The 16,483-nt window shown below is 43.2% G+C and overlaps 1 protein-coding gene across 5 annotated transcripts in view; it reads right to left on the bottom strand.

The window, feature by feature from the left end:
* Nucleotides 1–212: 212 nt before the first annotated feature.
* The window catches only part of ARHGAP25 (Rho GTPase activating protein 25), an 82,748-nt gene continuing 66,477 nt past the window's right edge, over nucleotides 213–16,483 (bottom strand). For all 5 annotated transcript variants that reach the window (XM_045828406.1, XM_045828408.1, XM_045828405.1 and 2 more), the window contains 7 exons: nucleotides 15,831–16,038; nucleotides 10,735–10,867; nucleotides 9,826–9,899; nucleotides 8,143–8,264; nucleotides 7,140–7,336; nucleotides 3,673–4,205; nucleotides 213–1,081 (listed from right to left, as the gene is read on the bottom strand). In XM_045828406.1, the coding sequence (XP_045684362.1) occupies nucleotides 877–1,081; nucleotides 3,673–4,205; nucleotides 7,140–7,336; nucleotides 8,143–8,264; nucleotides 9,826–9,899; nucleotides 10,735–10,867; nucleotides 15,831–16,038 (1,472 nt within the window). In that variant the 3' untranslated portion in view covers nucleotides 213–876. The remainder of the gene's footprint in view (nucleotides 1,082–3,672; nucleotides 4,206–7,139; nucleotides 7,337–8,142; nucleotides 8,265–9,825; nucleotides 9,900–10,734; nucleotides 10,868–15,830; nucleotides 16,039–16,483) is intronic.

Below are 16,483 nucleotides of genomic sequence, written 5' to 3'. Positions count from 1 at the left end.
ATTGTAATTGTCTAAACCCCCAACCAGCCTCTAAGGAAGTCACATCAGAGTGGGTCTAACAATACAACTGTGGCCACTGAAAGGCAAGATAGTACTGGAATCCAGTCTGTGTCCTGCTCACCAAGCTGTATGCCTGGAGAGGGGTGCATCTGCCCCAGGTGAGGGGGCAGGAGGCTTTCACCAACTCACAAAGGTGCAGGAATCAGCAGCCCTGCTTTTTTCATTTGTTTATTTCAATATAATTTTGTCATTGATTTTGCTTTCATAAATACAATTTACTCTTCATTTTCTCTTAGGCTAATGGTAATTTTGAGTTTCCAACCCCTGGAGATTGTGCATCACTGTGGGAGCGGCAGAACAGGGCTCTGGCTTCAGTGGGGGCAGCCCCTCAAAACCTTGGTGAGCACTCAAACCCGGAAGGTCATTTGCAGCCCCAGTGTCTCAGAGATGCCCTGAGGCCATCTGACTAAGCGAATTCCTCCACACCAAAAACAAAGAACCAGGCCTCAGTCCACCCTTGTTTGGGGGAAGCCTGTTCCCTAGGTCCTGGAATGAGGCCTGCCTCAAATGTCTCCTTTGCACTAGCCATCCAGCCATGGAAGGTTCCATTTCACTCAGCCTGAGACCACAGTGGAATAATGCAATCCTTTTGAATACAGCCATAGGCAGTCATAGATGTCCACATATGTCCCTGCTCACCCTTATCTTCCCACAAATTCCACTGACTTATTTACTGGGAAATGTGATATCTTTCCCCCAGATGTTCCCAGATGTTCTCTCCTCTTAGGGAGTACTTTTGCTTCCCAGACCTCAGGTAGCAAGGAGAAAGGGAGCAGTGTCAGGCCTGTGGGCTGCCTCCTCCATACTCCTGGCCCCTCACGCATCCATCTTGGGCTCCATTGATTTCACAAATTCCTTGACCTCTTCGTCCAAGGTTTTGTTCCTCCTCTCAACATCCTCCCGGGAGCGCTCCACATTGCGGAGGCTGATTTCCAAGGCTGCAGACTTCTTCTTCTCCTTCTCCAGTTCTTCGTTGAGCCTCACCACCTTAGCCCAGACGTCATAGTTCTCCTTCTCAAGGCTACAAGGAAGGAAAGAAAGGAATGGAAGAATTGGGCATTACCTCTTGACTCCGCCTTCACTCTTACTCACAACCTCTTCTATTTCCCTTTCCACATCATAAGACCCCTAGCTAACCTGTACCAATTATTTATGTCCCAACCTGATGGGAGGACTCCCTAGGAAACCTGAATTCCCAGAGCATTTCTGAGACCCTGTTTTGTCATTTAACACCATCTTGTGACATCTCTTGTATTGTTGCTTTTCATGTCATTTTACACTTTGTATCTTCTACTAGATAATAGTCTTTGAAAGAAGGGACCATGTCTAATTACGTATATTTCAACGCCCCCACCCCAAGCACCTTGCATCACTCCTGCCCAGGCAGCAAAAGACAAATACCATGTGATCTCAACTGAAAGTGGAACCTAATGAACAAAAACAAACAAACAAGCAAAATAGAACCAGAGTCATGGAAACAAGGAACAGACTGAGAGGAGGGGGGAGAGGGGTAACAGGGGAAAGAAGGAGAAGGGTCTAGTCAAGGAAGGAACATGTATAAAGGACCCATGGAGGTGGACAACAGGGTGGGGACTGACTGAGGGAGTGGGCGGTGGGGGGGCATGGGTGAGGCAGGGGAGAACAATAGAGGAAAAATTGGGACAACTATAATTGAAAAACAATTAAAAAAAGTTGATTGACTACTAAAGCCCCACTCATATTCCAGATTCCCAACACTTTTATTACCCTTGAGTGCCTTCTTATTCTGCTTCAATGGTGAGTACAGACCAGTGTCTTCTCTTATTAAGGCCTCCTAGGGATAAAGATTTGGAGAAGTCCAGGGAACTTCCCTTTGAGAGCAGCAGTCCTGGTAGTCCCACCCTCACTTCTGAATCCTGCTCCAGGTGAAGAAGCTATTGGATTCCTGAATTCAGAGGATTTTCACTGTTGCTGGCCAAAACCTTAGTCTAGTCCCATGTGCCCCCCACCAGGCTGTGCTGAATTAACTCTTAGGAGTGAGAGTACATATGCCATTTTCTAAGTCAAAAGAGGACATTTCAGACCTGTGGGAAGATTGTGTAACTGGAAATTTCAGTCTGAGAGGTAGTGCCTCTCTGCTCTCCCAACAGCCTGACCACTTTACATGGAGATTGGAGCTCCCATCTAAGCCCAGGCCTGACTCTTATCTCCAAGGCCTTACCCCAATCTGCATGTAATGGCCCCTCTCCAGAGCCTTGTCTACCACTGCCTATTGCCTCATAAAACTAAATTAGTCTCATTCCCTCTGGTCCTCCCATTACAAATCTAGTTTTCTTATCCAAATTCTCCACCTACCTCTTGTTTTGGAGGACATCTCAAATGAAACACTATGCTAGATCTTGACCAGTAATTTCAATGGAGAGGTAAGATCTGAGTGGACCTGGGAGCTGATCAACCCAGGTTCAAATCTCAGCCCCACCAATGATAAGGTGTGCAACCTTTGGGAATCTTTTTGTCCTTCCTGAGCCTCCATTTCTTCTGTAAAATGAGGATATTGTCTATTTCAAACAATTGCTGTGGGGGTTACATGAAAAGGTGTGCCTGAAGCATGAAACTCAGACACTGCAGACTGTTACTTCTCCCTCCACCAAGAGTGGGAGGTCCCTGAGAGTGGGCTCAGAAGACTCTTCCATTCAGAAGGAGTGGCTGCCTCCATGAGAGCCAGTTCTTTCCCTACCCTGTCAGTGACACTCATTTTAGAGTACAGTGGGAGTCTCTCCAGGACTGTTCTAGTCAATGCCAAGGTATCACACAAGTCTTGTAGTTCTACAGATGATTGACTTGTACCCTGGTCTCCTGTACTTCTCTGCCCTTTTTGCTCTCAGTTACTTCCTCATGTTCTAGCCCACCCCTGCTCTGGGGTGCATGAACACACCAGACCTACTCCCTTCCCCCAGCCTCTGAACATTTGCTTCTCTCTGCCTGGCCTGCTCTTCTCTACATGTAGACCTGACTTGTTCCTTCTTCTTCTTCAGGCCTTTGCTTTAAGAAGGCCAGAGGGCCTTCTTAAGACCACCCTATTTAACACTGGAACCCCTTTCTTGAATCCCCCAAACTCCTGGCCTGCTTTATTTCTCTCCATGGCATTTTCCACCATCCGGTATAGCACATATTCTCATCACTTATTTGTATTGTCCTTCTGTTCCCACCGGAAGGAAAGCTCCATTAACACAGGGACTTTTGTCTGTTTTGTTCAGTGTTATTCCCCAAAAGCTGGGATGATACCTAGCACACACAACAGGTACTCAATAAACATTGTTGAAAATGGATAAATCACACTAATATGAAAAAAACTTTAAGTTCCTCTTAATTTGTTAAGGTATGTTGATCCTTAAAGAATCACCATTTGGAAATAGTTGATTAAGCTACTGAAGCTACATAATTTTTCATGAATTTAACTTAAAGCATAGAGTTTTCACTAATTTAGTCATCACATCATTCCTTTTACTGCTATAGATTACTGTATTCTCTAAACTGAGGGTTTATAATGTCATTCTTTGGCAGACGAGAATAATCCTTTATTCTCCATTCTAAAGATGGAAGGTAAGTGGCTCCCCACTGTATGTGACTTACTTTTTAATCTGTTCTTCATACATTTGTTTCTGTGTTTCTATTTCCTTTTGCAGCTCCTGGACCATCTTTTGCAAAGATTTAAGTTCCTCTTCTCCAGAGTTCTTTGTCCCAGGCCTGGTTTCAGAGTTTGGGTTGGAAAGAGTATCTCTCTTGGAGTCAGAGGCACCAGAGGAGAGTGCACCTGCTTCATTCCCAGGGGACCCTGGCAGAGTAGGGATGTTATCATAGGTGGAAGTCCTCTGAGAGTCAGAAAGATTGGGCACACCTTGAGACATCGTTCTCCTATGCCCGTCCCCTGCCTTCACCTCTGAAGAAGGTGACCAGAACTCATTTTTAAAGATCTCCATCTTGCTGCTGTTGGCACTTTGAAAAGATGCTGTCAAGAAACATTTCCGATTAGGGAGTGTCTGAGTCCTTTTTCGTGATTGCAGCTTCCAGTCTCCTGGTTTTTCCCTGGGAGTTTTGCTACTGTCTTCTAGACACACATCACTCGGCTGCTGTCCAGTGGGGCTGGTTGCTTCCGAGTCACTGGTCTAGAAAAAAATGACCACGAATGTCACATGGGTTTTTCCCACACATGTCATGTTCCCCAGAAAAGAATTAGAGACTTAAAGGAAAGTATCTCCAGGCTGCACACCTATGAAGTTCTGATTAGAAGACATTCTCTTCATTTGTCACATGAATTGATTATCTGACTGGCATTTTTTTAAAGAACATTATAGTTGAAGAAACTCATATTCTAGAGGTGAAGAACTAACTAAAGCATTGTATGTTTGTGGTAAAAGAGTCATAAGCCAGGATTCTTTTACAACTGTAGAATAGGGAAGCCTTTCTAACTATGACTCAAAATCCAGAAGCCATAAAGGAAAAGCCTGATAAATTCAACCTACAAGGCATGACCCCCAAAACTAAAATGAACAAAATTAAAACAAATAAATCACTACATGCTAAATCAAGTAAAAATGATAAACTGGAAAACATATTTTCAATGCATATCCCTGACAACAAGCTAATTGACCTAATAGATAAAGTTCATAAAAATTTAGAAGAAAAAGACCAATAACCAATTGAAAAGAAAAAGACCAATAGCCAATGGGAAAAGGATGAGATAAGGCAGTTCAAAGAGGAAAATGCAGCAGGCCCTTACACATAAACACATAAGAAAAGATGTTTGGACTCTTTAACAATAGGAGAAACTCAAATTAAAATTACTGAAATATCAGTTCTCATCTATCAAAAGGATACTCCCCCTCCAACCCCCCTGCCTCCAAATTTGACAACACAGCCCTGCTGGTGACGCTGTAAGGAAATGGGTTCTTTCATGCATTGCTAGTGGAATTACAAAATGGCACAAATTTCATTTGGTAATTTTAATCAAAATTACACATCACAAATCTATTTACCTTCTGACTCAACAATCACAGTTCTGGGAATTTAGCCTAGAAATACATCAGCTTGCATATAAAATGAAGCACAGTCAAGGTTATATATTGCAGCCTTATTTGTAGTACAAAGGAATGAAATCTACAGGGTTGGTTAAGTAGATTATGGTACAAATGCAGAATGGAACACTATACACCAGCTAAAAACATGAGGTCATATGAGGTAGTTGTCTGTGTACTGACATGAAGAGCTCTCTGGTATTGACACTTAAGTGGAAAAATTCAAGATACAGAGGAAAGTGTGTGTGAGTGCATGTGTGTGTGTGTGTGTGGAAGGAGAGTATGTAAGATTGTTACATTTTGTGTAAAAAGAGAGGTAAATAACAATTTACATTCATATCTGCTTATATTTGCATAAAAGAACACTGGAAAGATATACAGGAGAGTAATAAAGGCAGGGAAGGATGGAGTGAGTAGAGATAGAGAAGGGAGCAGCACTTCTCAATGTAGCTCTTTTTCTTCTTTTTTATTCTTCTCGACTCTTTGTACATATTACATATATGTATATGTATATATTTTTAAATATTTTATTTATTTATTTTTCAAGAAAGGAAGGGAGGGAGAAAGAGAGGAAGAGAAACATCAATGTGTGGTTGCCTCATGCACGCCCCCACACTGGGGACCTGGCCTGCAACCCAGGCATGTGTCCTGACTGGGAATCAAACCTGCAGCCCTTTGGTTTGCAGGCTGGCACTCAATACACTGAGCCACACCAACCAGGGCCGTATTATATATTTTTAAGTTAAATTAAAAAGAAAAAGAATGAAGAAAAAATGAACCCTAAATGTAAAATCTGAAAATCAGGGCTGAAGTTCTTTTTCTAACCCTTCTAGCTAATCAACTGCTTCAAAAAGCTCATCAGAAGTCAGAAGTACCAAGGCCTTGAGGCCAGAACTACGTCTAAATCTCATTCTGTGACATTCTAGTGTTGCCATCTTGGGCCAGCTGGTCAACCTCCCTAGACTCACATCATCAAACATAAAATGTGCATGATAAATTCTGTGCTACAGAGTTAATGGTTGGGACTCCAGAGGCGATCTGTTTAAATTTGCCAGCACTGTGCTGTGCATAGCTGCCCATACTGACACAGAAATCTGTCCAGTAAGCATAAGAAAGGTTAGTCTCAAGGACCTCTAGGATGATTCCACTGCATGAAGTATGAACATTTCTAAGTATTAATTTAATTTTTGAGTGTTAGTAAGATGCATTGTGCCAAGACCACTTAGAAAACATTTCCACCATCACTACCACTACCTACTATTTTTTTTTCAATCCTTTCTTAAGCACCCTTGGGATTAAAAGTACTATAGGTAACTTACATTACCTAGTCAAGCCAAAACTTTTAATTCGCTTCTTGATCACACATAAAGAATCAGGCTGCTATATAAAGTTCACATGTTCCTTTATTTTAAAAAAATGTTTCTATAAATATATGAAAATATTTGACCTTTGTGGCTTGTTGCCCTCAAAGAATCTAAATTTAAAAGTCTGCAGAGTTTTCTGACATTGGGAACGTAAGCCCCAGCCCTTCATTACATAGAGGGAGCTGACATTGCTGAGACAGCTTATCAGGGAATGAGAAATATTACACGAACACATCACATGCCCTGAGAAAGAAATCACGTTTCATGGGTTAGCAGGAAACCAGCTCTCTCTGGACTTTGACTCAGAATTTTCAACAACCCTCACTAAAACATTTACAAGGTGAGATATCTTTTTCTCCATTGAACTTCCCTTGACTGTGCTTTAAAGTGTTTCAGTGAAGGCTTCAGTGAAGAGTCCCATTGCTCAGTCATCTGGTGATTGGCACACACGTCACTAAATCCACCTCCACAATGCAAACAGAGACTAGATCTTTAAAGGCACCAAGCTTTCAAGATGCATTCAGATGAGTCTGTACCAGCTGTACTCACTGACACAGCATCATCTAAAACTCCCCAAACTGCCACCCAGAGCAGCTCTCACACAGGATAACCAGATTAAAGAGAGAGTCGGATGGAAGGAAGAGGGCTCTCTACACCTTACCGTATTACTGAAGCTGTTTGTCCTAGAAATTGGGACATCTTCAGAGGCATCCCAGCCCACAGAGCTTCGAGCCACGGGAGGTTTCTTGGGGTCATTTTTGGGGGCTGGGGGTGACAGAGGTGCATCCTTGGACTTGGGGAAGAGGACTTCATGGTCTCTGATCATCATGGTCATCACTCTTTGAATTTGAGGAGTTCCTGAAAGAAGAAGAAAGAGATTCGAAGTGCTGGACCATGGGGCAGGAAGAAGGCAGTCCCCAAAGGTTTCTACCCATGGATGTCTCCAAAAGTGACTCTAAAACCGCACGGCCCCAAAAGACCCCCTTTTTCTCCTCGTAGGAGAAAACTTGTTAATTGCTTGGGGTGGGAAATTGCAGTGAAACGGATGGGAATGAAGGATGTGAATTGGAGTAAAAGAGGATTTTTCCATCAACACTTCACTGGGTCAGTCTCTAATCAGGAAATTAGCAATCTAACAGCAGAGAAAATGAAAACATCCGTCTCTCCTAATGTGGTCTTCAATATGACATCCGGTGTCTTATTGCACACATAGCGAACACATGCCAGGCATACTGCCTCCCCAGTTCCATGGCTGGCATCAGTACTCTGTGGCAGGACTGTTGCTCACTGATCTAATATACAGCCTCAGAAGCCTTTTCAGCGCAGTTTTTCAAGTACCTTTTTTGTGAGCTGGCTTACAAAATGAAACTTGTTTGTTCTTTCTGGCTAGGGATATTTAAACATAATAAAAGATTAAGAAACACTAGCTAACTGTTGTGCTAGCCTATTGTACTACATTAGGGAAATCTTTATTAACCTCTGCTGTGGTCTGGAAAATGGACACAATTCTTGCCCTCCTGACTTCACGGGGCTATTCTACAATTCAGACAAGATAATCAGCCCAAAATTCACAGCAAATTGCAGATCAGTACACAGACATAAGAGCTAGTGTTGTAACTGTTGTTAGTTCCTCTGTATCTGCCTTTCCACAGGATCAGCCATACCTTTCATAATCACAGCAGGGTCTTCTACCTTTGACCTGATGAGATTCACACCAATCACAGTAGCCAGGTTATCCACGCTCATCTTGTTAACAGCACAGTTCAGTTGGATTTCATGTAGGAACCTGTGGATAGCCAGGAGATCCCAGAGTAGGAAATAGGAAGTTGCCAGAAGGAAGCACTTCCAGGTATCAATGAGATCTCAGAGATGGATCTCAACACTCCTCCTGATTTCAGGAATGGGATCAGCCTGCTCTTCCCATGAGAATTTAGCTCCACCCCAAAAGATTCAAGATCAAGAAAGAATAGAAACCAGGAGGGTCCTGTCCAGCTGAGGTGGTAGACTTGGGCTGGGAAAGGGGAGGGGAGTCACACTGGCAGAAAGCAGCATCCAGTTCAGGGAACTAAGACGAGACTAAAAGGACTAAAATGGGTGACTACCCTTGTCCTGCCTTTATAAGCTTATTTCCAAGGCTCTTAGCATTCATTTCACCCAAGTCTCCAGGGAGGAAAATCTCAGAGATGGGAATCCACAGTGCCTCCTTGCTTATGTCCTCCAATTACAGTATCACACATCTCAAATTCCCAGCAGGTGCTCAATAATTAACCATCAATTTCTCCTATAATTCTATTCATTTGAAGCATGCAATTCTCAGATTCACAATTTTAAAAAAACTAAACAGATCAACAAGGGAATTTCTAAATACTTTTTCTAAAAACTATTTTTAAATAGATAAACTGAAGCACAATAAAATTCCAAATACAGAAAAATTATCAAATAAAGGTTGGTGTGTCCAAGTGAGTAAACTTTATGGAATATTATGAAGTTATTTATAATCCTGTTTTATGACATAGGAGAATGCTCACAATGAAACATTGAGCCAAAAAAGAAAGCAGTATACAACTATTTATATATATGCATATATGTGCATATTATAGATATATAATTCCAATTTGGTATAAAACATTGTCCCAGTACATTTATATTGATATATGTAAAAAAATCTATTATAGAGAGAAAAACATCCAGAAGGAAAAACATCCAAATGTTAATAATAATTTTTTCTCAGTAAGAAGATTGTGGGTAATTTTTATTTCTTATTTACAGTATGTTGCATTTTCCTGATTTCAAAATCAAGCATGATATAATTTTTATACGCTTTTTATAATTTGGAAACTACAACAAATTATTATATTTTAAATTAAGGTAAATTTCAGCTCTATCTGGCAAGGAGATCCAGGCTCCCACCTCATTCGGATCTGGGTCTGTCCACAGGCTGCATGCTGCCACAGAGGTGACACAACAGGTCCCCAGAAAGAGGAATTGAAAGGTGGCCTGGAGTGTATGTCTCTGGGACACTAATTTATGGCTCAGAGTCAGGAATATGGGAGATAATTCTAGAAACATTATAAAGATTCTGGGTTCTGCTGCATGTCCCAGGACTCTGGGCAGCACTGGGAGGGCCTAAGGAGGAAGCAGGTATGTTTGTGTGCTGACCAGATTTTCAGGGGATCATTTACATTATCTTGTGGACACAAGAAACTACCTTGGAGCTATGTATAGAGTTGACCTTACAAAGATCCGAACCAGAATCCCTGAGTTCACAGAGACACTCTTTCCTTCTCTACCGAGGGACTTCTTTCTGCTGTGATTGAAAACTGAGTAGCTGATACCAGGGAACTTGCCTGCAGACGTAGCTCAGGAGGCTGTAGTTTTCCCGAGGAAGGATAGAAAGCTGCTTCATCAACTCCTGCTGAGCCTGAAAAGAGATTTTTAACACCAGTGAATGAGGCTGCTCCCTTGCCAGCAATGAGACCCTGGAACATAACTGGTGTGTCTGTGTAGAAGCAGCACTTGGGCAGTGTTCCTGGAGTGTCACATCTCCAGCATTCATTAAGCAAACGGTTTTGATTATGAGTTGTTCAATAGTCCTTGCCTCAGGGTAGCACCAGGAAGAGGAGATAATAACAAAGAAATGAAAAAGCAACACTGTGCAAAAACGATGAGCCTCTCTACACAACCAGCTGACACCTTGCAATGTCTGTGAATTTATAGTTTTTAAAATAAAGTTACTGAAAAACACACACTAAAATGAGGAGTTATAACAGGGTGCTATAGCCCCTGCAGGCAGCTGCCGCTGAAAGACAGAAAGAAGAGCTCTCTGCCCTTCCTCTCTCTGGCACATGAGTTCTTCGGACACCCACATCTGACATGCATGGTCATTATGGAACTGCACATCCTGACCTTTCACCTGCTTTCCAGGTTGGTCAACCTGACCTTGCATCCCAGCAGGTCTCAACAAATCCATATTGCTGGAAACCCTTCTCCAATGCATCCTCTTTCTCTTACTGATGTTAAAGTGACAAGACACTATTTTATTATGGTCCAATTCTTTATCGGACTGTTCCATTGGGTGAAGGCTGTCACTATAATTGGTTTCATTTGCCTTTTGTTGCCAAGGAAGTTCCAGCTGGACAAAGTATCTCACCAAAATGTATGAGTCCACTGACCCACTGCTGCTTGCCTACCAGAACAGTGTTCAGTAACCACCACCTTCTTTCCAAGTGAGACACCTAACTCTATGAGACACCAACCTTTGCCTCATCAGTATTCATGAGATGCCCGCAGAGCAGGAACCCCTCATACTGGCTCCAGGGAACCACCGGCTCTGGGAGGTCTCGGAGGTAGAGCTTTAACAGGGAGGCCACTGTGTGCACATCTGTATCTCTGGAAGAAAATAAGCAACACTCTTTAAAAGCAAAACTCCAGGAGTCTCCTCGCCTCCCCACTGATGATCCACGTTCCAAGAACCCTACGTTCCAAAGGGGAGCTTTGCAGAGGAGTAGAGTCTAATAAAGGTGTACCCACCAAAACATATTTGCTAATTCCTTTGTGGAGTAATAACCCCCAACACATTTTCCTTTATCAGTTCTACCCAACTGCCTTAAAGGAAAGTTCAAGGTTTACTTTCTCACTAAATCTTCAACCATTTAATCTTCATTGCTTTCTTCTTTCTCCAAGTAATTTAGCACCTCACAATTTAACATTCTGTACTTAGTACCTCATTTTTCATGAGATAACTGCTTTATATTCATGGTCCATCAATATACTTGATCCTTCAGAGCCTTAAAATAGTTCTGGGATTCATTCATATATTTATGCAGTCATTCATTCAATCAACAAGCACTGCAAGAACCCACTAGATGCAAGATACTATGTCAGGCACAGGGATTTCAGCAGCAAACCCTAGGGACACACAGGACCCCTCACATCATTGAACCACAGGGCTGTGCAAACTCAAATCTTACCAAGTCATTACAATACTGTGTGGTTAAGACCATGACAAGGGAAGTCCAGGACCTGGGGTTGTATGGAAATGTAGGAAGAGATACTTAATGCAGACCTGGGAGCCACAGGAGACTCTCCAGACAAGATCTGTTTAGTGACGAACAGTTACAACATGAAACAGGCAGCATGTGTATCAGCCTGGAGGGTAAGGGGAGGAGACCCTGTTGCAGGAACTGAGACAACATTTATCTGATTGCCTGATTAGGGGGCAGTGACGGCTCTTCGGCATAGCTTCTCTGGTTTCCAGCAGGGGTCGACACACCTTGACCCAAGAGCCAAATCTGGCCCACTGCCTGTAATTTGTACAGCCTGCTAGCTAAAAATGGCTTTTACATTTTTTAATGGTTGGAGAAATAACTCAAAAAAAGAATATTTCATGACATGTAGAAATTATATAAAATTTGAATTTCAGCATCCAAAAATAAAGTGCGACAGGAACACAACTATGCTCATTCATTTTGTAGTCTTTGGCTAAGCTGAGCTAAGAGCAGAGTTGAGTAGTTGTAGCAGAGACCATCTGTCTAGCCCACGAAACATAAATATTTCAGAACTGGCCTTTTAAGAAACATCTGCTGACCCCTAGTTTATAGAGCTATTGCATTTTTCCCATACAGAAAATAAGCCTGAGTCTACCACATACTTGACGATCATTAGTGAAGAAATATTAATTTATTTCATATCAAGAAAAACTGGTGTTCTTAAGAGACAGTCTCGGTAGTGTTTGAAAGCTGTGATGTGGTAAGAGGTTCAGATCATTTGAGCGTCCCCTTTTCTCAGCGGTCAGGAATAGAGAATTTGCTGGGTGGAAATTCCTCCTGCGTGAGAGACGGGATGGGAGGATCGGACAGGAGAAGGGAGGCATTTGAAAAAGCAGAAATAAGGACACGAGGGCTTGACGATATAGCTCTGTCTTGGCATTGCGTGCAAATATTTTAAAAATTTGTTTTGACAGCCAGTGGTGGGAGCTGCCTTCTTGAAGTCTCCCACTTTGCTGCCTGGGAACCCTGCTCCTCAGCTGGCGAGGTCCCTGACTGTGCTCCATGGCTGCCCTCAGGAAACCAGGGGTGGGGATTCTGGAAAAGACTTCCCTGCTGAGTCACTGCCTGAAAATATCCCGGGTAAAGTTCTCTCGTTGAAATACACAGGAAGTTCCCAAGAAAGCATCAGAAAGACAACCAGCTGGCACCTTGCCGGAGTGGCATCCTCCTAATGTCCCTGCACCACCATCCACCCAGGTCTTAATCAGAATCCAGGGTCTTCCGATTGATTGGGGCTGCTACCTCACCCCACATCCAATTAGTCTTCCAAATCCCCTCAGTTCTACTCTCTGAATGTCACACGAAAACCTCTAAGTCCCTCTCCTCCTTCCACTCCACGTTTTCAGGAGTTTGTTGTTTTTGTTGATTGTTTCTTTGTTGCCAGGAGCAGCCTCAGCCTTCTATCTAGCCTCCTGCCTCCAGGCCCCCAGCACTCAAAACACACCCGTGGAAAGAATGTAGAAAACAAAGAATTTGAAATGAGAAAAACAGCATAGATGATGCATCAACAAAACAGAATCTTTTGAAGAGAAACAATGAAAACAAAAGAGAAAAACTACTAGACAGTTTAATCAGGAGAAACTAAGTCAGCAAAAATATCCGGCATGAGAAGGGGGTCATAGCCACAAATACAGTATAGGTGCTTCAAAGTTATAATCAAAGAACACAGCTAACTATATAAATCCTCTGAGAACACCAGGACCCAGAGAGCTGCCCGATTCATTTGACCAGGGGAAGATAAGGCTACTTCTCCTGGCTAACTCCTCATGCTTGTTTATGGTGTCTCAGCTTAAATGTCATTTTCTTGGGAACCTTCCTAAATCTACCAGACCATATCAAAAGCCCCTGTTCTAAATTCTCATAATACCATCTATTTTTCATCTTTAGCACTTAACACATGAATATCATGCAGTTATTTCTATAAATTTTTGGTTTAATGTTTGTACCCCAATGGAGCAGGGCTGACTCAGATGTCATTATTATAGTCTAAGTTTCCAGCAGGATACTTTCTGTGCTTGCTGTTCCTCCAACCCCGCAAAACATCCTTAAATAATTTTTTAAATCAAGGACTAAGAGCAAGTCAGGAGCCAGGTGGCTTCTGAGCTGGACCCCTGGCCCAGCAGAGATTAGCCACGGCTCCTCAGATGGTTCTACCTACCCTTCCCTTGAAGCACTGACCCTCCAATGCAGAAGGCCTATGTGAGTTTCTCACAGAAATAATAGGCATCAAGCCCTGGCTGGCGTAGCTCAGTGGATTGAGCGCGGGCTGGGAACCAAAGTGTCCCAGGTTCAATTCCCAGCCAGGGTACATTTCTGGGTTGCAGGCCATAACCCCCAGCAACCGCACATTGATGTTTCTCTCTCTCTCTCTCTCTCTCTCTCTCTCTCTCTCTCTCTATCTCCCTCCCTTCCCTCTCTAAAATAAATAAATAAAATCTTTAAAAAAAAAAGAAATAATAGGCATCAGAAGTACATCAGCCTTGTAGCTGAGCAGTATCCAGCCTAGTAGAGACTGGACAAAGAGATTATTAAATTCATATTTACATCTTTAATAAGAGCCAGACACACCTGCACTAGAATCATAAATTAGAGCTCCCTTGTTTTTCTTTGTTCAGGTGAGGTGATTTGGGGGAACTCACAGCAAAACTTCGCACGTGATCAATGTAGAGGGTATGAGCACCCACAACGGTTGTGTGGACCCAAGTGTCAGTCCTGGGTGGACCCTGAAGAGCCCTTCCTATTTCAGAATGTGTGAACTCCTCAGCTCTGGCAGTGGAGGTATATGATAACTTTCCTCCTTCCAGTTGCAAGTATTTCAGAGGAATCAAAGACTCTGACTCTACCATCCAGGCTGATTTTACAGATGCATAAGCTCAAGCCTAGGGCAGGTATTTGGCAAACCCCTAAAATCACCTGTGTTACTCCTGGCTGACTTCATATTGCTTTTGCAACAACCCACCTGCATCTTTTGATCAACTCAAAACTAATTAAAAACATAAGAAGAAAACTGAATATAAAGGTGTTGAACTTAATTGAACAGGTGCCTGATAATTAAAAGCAATTTATGGTGCCACTGAAGGGTCCTTACCTCCTATGCCCATAACCTGCTATAGTTCCAGGAACAACTCTACCCATTGCTTTCCTATTGAAATAGGGCACCCTTGCTAAATTAACCTATTACATGCCAAGGACAGCAAAGACAGACCTATAGTGGTCCAAACTCAGTGGCTGTGAGAATGGAAACAGAAGGGTCTTAGAGAAGCTTTGGAGGAAGACAGAACAATGTTAGGGACTGAAGTGAGAAGTGAGGAAGAGGTAAGCAGTGAGACTGTTCACACGGCATGACAACCAGCTATTTGCTTTTCCCCAGGGTCAGCCCTGCTCCTCAGTCCTAAATAAGCCCGTGAGGAATGTCGACCTTTGTAAACTGGATAGTGTTCAGGCCTGTCTTGCTAAATCTTGGTTTATGGGCTGCAGATTTGGAAAGAACAATGACTCTTTCTTGTCAGCAGGACAAGTGCACGCAGGCAACTAAGGTAAATATTGCACAACAGGCAGAGTGTGTGCTATGTCAGGGTAGCAGTGTACCAGCTTAGCATGGCAGGCAAGAAAACCTCAGCTAGGAGGCTGGAGGAGGTGGGGTGAGAGGGACATGGGGGAGATGGATGGGGAGGGTGGGGCAGAAGTGCCCCTACATGGATGAGGAGGGTGGGGGAAAAGTGCCCCTACATATGATATGCCCCAAACAGGGTTGGTCAACTCCACTGAAGAGACTCAAGAGAACACCAGGCTGCCAACCTGTTAGTATATACTCCCACCATGAGGGCTCAGAACTAAATTCAGAGTTGGATAGTATTTTGCTTTCCCAAACTAACGAGTCCTGGTTCTGTGACTTCAGGACAGCTGAGGAAGACAATTGGAGCGGTTGGGTCTAGGCAAGGTGCATTCTCTGCCTCGAAGTCTGTTGTACAGCCAGCTTAGCTCCACAGTTCTTATCTGCCCCAAAGACTCAACCTGAAGCTAGGGCCCATCTTTCTCCCCTACTCACATTTCCCTGCCCCTATATCCTAAACATCTGCTGACTCTGCCCAGAAGGCTCTCCTATCTCTCAGGGAATTGATCACCATGCTCTCCTAACTGTGCTCCAGGCTCCCAAATTCTGAAGAATGAGCAACACAAAAGGCCCTTTCTATTGCAAGCAAAGGCCCTTGGAAGTGTCTGTGTGAGTCCCACAGCTCAACTGGAAGAGAGAGGTCCTCTTACCCAAGTAAGGCAGAAGAGAGGACGAGGTGGAGATAGCATACCTGTCAAAGGAGGGTCTCTCCCCTGCATCAAAAGCATCTCTGAGCTGCTTCACCAGGTTGTCCTGCCCAGGAAGTCGGAAGATGCCCTCCTCATTCAGGCCATGCTCACGGATGAACTCTGCACACTTCTCCACAAGGATGGGCACCAGGTGGGGGCCAAATTTCTGCTCATAGGCTACGGTCTCATCCAAACGCTGGCCAAACACCGCTGGGAAGAGAAAAACAGGATGTGCCCATCACTCTGACTTCACTGGGATGAAGTGACAGGCCAAAGTGCTTTCCTAGTTCTTGATTTTCCATGTTCTCTATGACCTCAGAGGTTTTACAGAAATTATACTAAACAAAACAGAGGGAAAAAATCACCCACAATATTTCCTGGGGCTATAAATTTGGGACTGGAAATTGGGGAAGTCTGTCACTCTTTTTCCATTGACACACATATTTATGTATTTAAAATAAAATAATAATTGACTTTTACTCAATATGCTAGGAATTGTTACTTGTATGCTAGGAATTGTACTTAGCACTTTGCACACCTTTTCTTATTTAATCTTGACAGCAATCCCATAAAGTGGTATTGTGATACCCACCTTACTGTTAAAGTCACTGAACCTTATGGCACTGATGAACTTGCCAAGGTCAAGTGCCAGGGC

Source organism: Phyllostomus hastatus, unplaced genomic scaffold (assembly GCF_019186645.2).
Source record: "Phyllostomus hastatus isolate PE091 unplaced genomic scaffold, TTU_PhHast_1.1 phas_scaffold_78, whole genome shotgun sequence".
Classification (NCBI taxonomy): Eukaryota; Metazoa; Chordata; class Mammalia; order Chiroptera; family Phyllostomidae; genus Phyllostomus; species Phyllostomus hastatus.
This window is presented reverse-complemented; position numbering and strand designations above follow the sequence as displayed.